Source organism: Danio rerio, chromosome 16, assembly GCF_052040795.2.
Source record: "Danio rerio strain M-AB ecotype USA chromosome 16, GRCz13ab, whole genome shotgun sequence".
NCBI lineage: Eukaryota > Metazoa > Chordata > Actinopteri > Cypriniformes > Danionidae > Danio > Danio rerio.
In genome coordinates, this window is record NC_141036.1 from 32,973,917 (window position 1) to 32,979,630 (window position 5,714).

The following is a 5,714-nucleotide window of genomic DNA, read 5'->3' on the forward strand; positions in this document are numbered from 1 at the left end:
GTTTCACTAAAGACAGGGGAAGATATTTGATAGAATGTCAGTAACTTAACCGATCTCACCACACATGTACTGCCATAGCTGAAAAAATAAATACTATGGGAATAAATGAGTTTGATGACCAACATTCTTCCAAATATAAATGTATACAGGGTTGAAATATCCTCACTGTAAGAAACAAAGTTGACTCAACTTAAAATTGTAAGGCAACTTGCTGCAGGGTGTTTTTGAGTTGACAACTTAAATTGAGTCAAGTGCAGTACTTGGGTTGAAAGTTGAGTCAACTCAAAAATCTCTGCAGCAAGTTGCCTTATAATTTTGAGTTCAGTCCATAATATTTTTACAGAGCTAAAAGTAAGTAAATGATGGCGATATCTTTTAGGTGAACTATCCCTTCAAGTGCTTTATAACACAAACTGAATCTCTAGATCTCCACTGAATCTCTGCATAGTCAGTGTGTTCACATCTTTTGCAACAAAATATCTGAATGGCACTTAAATGAAGCAATGTCTGTTTAAAGGGGCTGTACGAGTTTCTTTTGCATTGCCAATTTGTGACACAATTTAGAATTAAAATAAGACCTTCGCCTACTTTTTCCTTTGATGCAAACAGGCATTTGTTCAAGCCCTCTCAAAGAGGGCTTCTTTTAAATTTTTTTCCTCTTTAATTTTTGCACCCAAAAAGTATTAATTCCTCATCATTTCTTAGTGATGCTCAATTTTTATGAATTTCATTTGTCTGTTTAACACAAAACAAGATATTCAGAAAAATGCAGGGGGGAAAAGCAGCCATTGACTGTTTGTTTCCCCCCAGCATTCTTTAAAATATCTACTTTTGTGTTCAACAGAAAAAAGACAAGCAAACAAATTTTGAACAAGTGGAGAATGAGTAAATTATTGCAAAATGCGCAATTTGGACTATCACTTTAAAACAAGTCAACTATGAGCCATAAACCTATTTTAAAAAGCAGTGGAGACAGGGAAAACAATAGTTTCTTGTTTGGCTATAGAGTCAAAAACCTCCATGTATGTCAAGTACAATGAAATTAACATGACCAGTTCAGTTTCTTTTCTTTTTCGGAACAGTAAGACTCTTTTCCATCTGTATATCAGTGTTGTAACAATCCAGTATTATCTTACGAGATCATGAATCTATCAATTACAAAAGATTTGCCTTTGGTGTTTCTTCATTTGTAATAATGCAAGCTCATCTCACAATATCAGTGTGGTTTTACTCAGACGCATACTCATACACAGATGTCCTAACAGGAACACGCTGTGAATGAGCAATACGCATTATAAAAACTAGCTGTGTTGTGAGGGCAGCTGTTGTTTGGTCTGTGACTGACAGCTGTGCATGGATGGCACTGTTTGTAGGGCTTCTAAACTGCACCAGAAGCACAAGCTAATGAATCTGGATCAAACAAACAGCTAGAACAAGCAGCCAAAAATGACAAAACTTTCAGGGGTGACATTACCGTTGTGGGATTCTCAACTTGGAAAGAAGTCAAAAATGGAAATCCTGAATGAAATGAGCAACTGTTTTGGATGCGTATGTTTTTTTTTTTTTTTTTTGCTTCTGTCTCCGGCAGCTCGGATCGAAGAGCCATTATGCTCCAGAATAAATCGTTCTATATTATACTCCAGCAGCAGTTTACAAACATTGAGCCTGTGATTAGGTGGGTAAATGACACCGTTGATCTGCCTTCTTAAAGAGCCTTTAGACTAGCTAAAATAGCTGAACTCTTTTGCCCAAGTAAGACACAAGCTTTTTAAAAAATAAAGTGCAGGCACTGCTGGGATTCTCCATCCAGAATACCCATTTCGATAATGCTGGTAGAAAGTAATATTAGCTGGAAGTAATATTTTTTGGGCCAAATATGTCAAAATTGAAATGACAAGCTAAGCAAACGAGTGCTGCATCTGCTTTCACTGTCATTTTCATTGTGGCGTTCAAACTAATTTAATAATACAGACTAATTTGCATATTCTATGTATATACTAGAATCTCTCAGTATCAGTCCTTAAATATCAAGTGTCATTATTGCTGTTAATATGCCTTAAGAGACTTTTTAATATATAAACAATTGTTACACTGAATGACTTTATTTTCATAGTAATTGCATTATTGCTTTAACCCAAATAAATAAATAATTTAAATAAATAAAACCTAATTTAAATGAACAATTGAAAAGTGCATAGAGTACTTAATTTTATTTGTATTATTTAAATTTAGATACGTTTATAGATAAACTATATACAGTTGAAGTATGATTATTAGCCGCCTTGTTTATTTTTCCACAATTTCTGTTTAAAGGAGAGAAGATTTTTTCAACACATTTTTACAACATAATAGTTGTAATAACTAATTTCTAATAATTATTTATTTTATCTTTGCCATGATGACAGTAAATATTTGACTAGACTATACAGCTTAAAGTGACATTTAAAGTCATAACTTATTGTATAATGATGGTTTGTTCTGTTGACTATTGAAAAAAATTGCTTAAAGGGACTAATAATACTGACTTTATAATGGCTTTTTAAAAATTTAAAACTGCTCTTATTCTAGCCGAAATAAAACAAATAAGACTTTCTCCCAGATGAAAGAAATAATATCAGACATACTGTGGAAATTTCCTTGCTCTGTTAAACATCATTTGGGAAATATTTAAAAAAAGAAAAAAAGAAAATTCAAAGGGGGGCTAATAATTCTGACTTCAATTGTATAAACACAATTAAACTAGTATAGACAGCATGACAAAAATCAAATCTCCATTTGAAATAAGTCATCAAACATGACTGGAAAGATTGTCTCACAAATTAATTCAAACCTAAAAATAAGTGATGCCATAAAAAAAACAAGATATTTTAAAGAATTTCAGAAACAAGTAGTAACTGATGCCAATAGTAAAAACAAACAAACAAACAAAAAAAATGTCATGGAAGTCAATAGCAATTGTTTTCTTAGCATTCTTCAAAAATATTTTCTTTTGTGTTTAACATATATAATTTAAATAAATTAAACCTAATTTAAATGAACAAATGTAAAATGCATAGTATTTTTTTCTGTATTGTTTAAAATGACATATGTTAAACTATATGTAGAGAATATTAAATAAAGTATAGACAGTTTGAAAATCATCAAATCTGCATTTGAAATGGGACTGTCAACAAACATGACTAGACAGATCGTCTCACAGATTAATTTAAACCTAACCATAAGTGAAGCCACAAATCAACAGATTTTAGGTTCTTGAGAGAACCTCTCAGTGAACAGTTCTTTCCTCCCTGGTTTTGCTCAATGGAAGGGCTCCACGTGTGTGAAAGGTTCTTCATGGAACCACTGATGTCAATAATGAACATTTGTTCTTTCTTGTCAAACGTAAACCAACAATTGTTTTAGTTGGAACTTTGAAAATTATGTCATTTTAATGCAACTGTTGCTTCATAACAAAAACAAAGCGGAGTGTTCTGTCCCGTACCGTTGTGTGAGGAATGAGTTATGCGCGCGTCCGGCTGCGGTGTGAAGCTGCTGTCATTTCTGTGTAGGGTCAGAGTGAGAGACCCCCTGAACATCATCAAAGGTGTGCCTTCAAACAGAAGAATGGTGACGAGAGTCCGCCAGAAACACCTGAACAGCTGGTGATGGTGCTGCTTCATGGTTCGGTGACGCACTGATTTTGCCTTTATGAATTCTGATCGAAACACTTCTCAAAAACAGTCAGGCTAACGTTAATCAAGTTAATGCGGTCCGTCACACGTAAACTCGCACCTGACCATTCACCTGCTGGACGCCCAACTGCAGTCCGTCCTGAGAGAGCGCTCCCGGCCCAGTGTGGGCTCTGTCCATCCTGCTCAAAACCTCAGGTCTGCCCCAGCAATAATAGTGGTTTTTCTGTAGCGCTCGTTTCGTTTTGATACCAGCAGACTCGTCTGTGATGCTAACCGCGTTGAAGCTTTCTCTATGAGCCGGATCTTATTGTGCGCAATCCGTCCGCTCGCCCGCGTTAAACTGAGGCAGTATAATCGCATTTCTCCGTATGGCCAACCAGATAGGATTTCCTCTTTCGCCTTAACTCTTTGCTGTCCGGCAGGGCGGATTTACATCTCTGAAAGACTGATTATACGCATAGTTTCACCAGCAGCTGCTATAATACAAAAGGGTCCTACTAGAGGGCGTTGCCTAGTATTTGTTTACCCCTTAAAGCAGGGGATGGGGTGTACTAGGGAGTCAAAACAAGGTTGGAAAAGATCTGAAATGACATATAAACATACATGGTGTATATCGCATAGCAATATATTCCAGCTGGTTCCATCTTTATATGGAAATTATAAATGTCTAAAATTCCACAATACAAACTTTAAATGCAAAGCACAAAATTTGGTTATGTAAAAGTGACCATTTACTAAAAAAGTTTTAGATGAAATTCACCACTGAGAAAAACAAAACTGAAAATTGTGCTTTTTGTCTTTTACAATTTACTTTAGTAAACTCATAATTGTAAAATAAAGGGGTAACTCACCCCAAAAATTGAATTCTGTCATTTATTCACCCTTGCAGGAATTATTAGCCCTGTTTATTTCCCCCCAATTTCAGTTTAACTGAGAGATTTTTTCAACACATTTCTAAACATAATAGATTTAATAACTCATTTCTAATAACTAATTTATTTTATCTTTGAAATGATGACAGTACATAATATAATATAGGTACACAATATTTACTAGATAATTTTCAAGATACTTCTATACAGCTTAAAATGACATTTAAAGGCTTAACTGGGTTAATTAGGTTAACTAGGCAGGTTAGGGTAATTAGGTAAGTTATTGTATAATGATGGTTTGTTCTGCAGACAATCGAAAAAAAATAGCTTAAATGGGCCAATAATATTAACCTTAAATGTTTTTTAATGCTCTTATTCTAGTCGAAATAAGACAAATAAGACTTTCTCCAGAAGAAAAAAATATTATCAGACATACTGTGGAAATTTCCTTGTTCTGTTAAACATAATTTGGGAAATATTTAAAAAAGAAAAAGAAAATCTATTTAATAATTCTGCCTATAACTGTATATTCTGATATATTCTGCCATATTTAAGAAACATTTTTTAAGTATCTACTTAAACATCAGTGGCATCACTTTCCTTCTATTCAATTACCCTCCTGTCAGAGTGTCTATTAGAAGGCCTCAGTAATCTTCTAAGCAAACTTTTCAAAATGACTTTTGATTAAGTGGAAAAAAAACTGTTTCCCACTGTCTTGAAAAGCTTACAGGTAGCCCACAGATACAAACATGGACAAAACCGTTGATACCCCTCCACTGAAGAAAGAAATCTACAGTCACTGGAATAACTTGAAAGTGAAAAAGCAATGATTGATCAATAATGACTGGATAAAAATTAGATATTGCTTTCGAATTGTGGATCAACACATGCATTAAAAAAGACAAACTAATAAACCTGGCCTGGATAAAATTGAAAGGTACCAACAAGATTGTGTACATCTGTATCTGTGGGCGACCTGTAAGCTTTTCAAGACAATGAGAACCAGGTTTGTTTCCACTAATTTAAAAGTCATTTTGAGAAGTTTGCTTAGAAGAATACTGAGGGTCCTCAGACAACCTGATGTCCCAAAAGGCCATAGGAGGGGAATTGGTATACTTACAATTACAAAATGTAGACCTGAATAAGCCAGGTAAATTAAAACACATAGGTA

General features: G+C 34.3%; 1 protein-coding gene across 14 annotated transcripts in view; it reads right to left on the reverse strand.

The window, feature by feature from the left end:
- The window catches only part of adam15 (ADAM metallopeptidase domain 15), a 48,893-nt gene extending 44,880 nt beyond the window's left edge, over positions 1–4,013 (reverse strand). For all 14 annotated transcript variants that reach the window (XR_015511504.1, XM_087287163.1, XM_087287159.1 and 11 more), the window contains exon 1: positions 3,482–4,013. Coding sequence is in view for 13 of the 14 variants with exons in the window: in XM_087287163.1 (XP_087143289.1) it covers positions 3,482–3,659 (178 nt within the window). In the remaining variant the exon portion in view is untranslated. The remainder of the gene's footprint in view (positions 1–3,481) is intronic.
- Between the last annotated feature and the right edge of the window lie 1,701 nt (positions 4,014–5,714).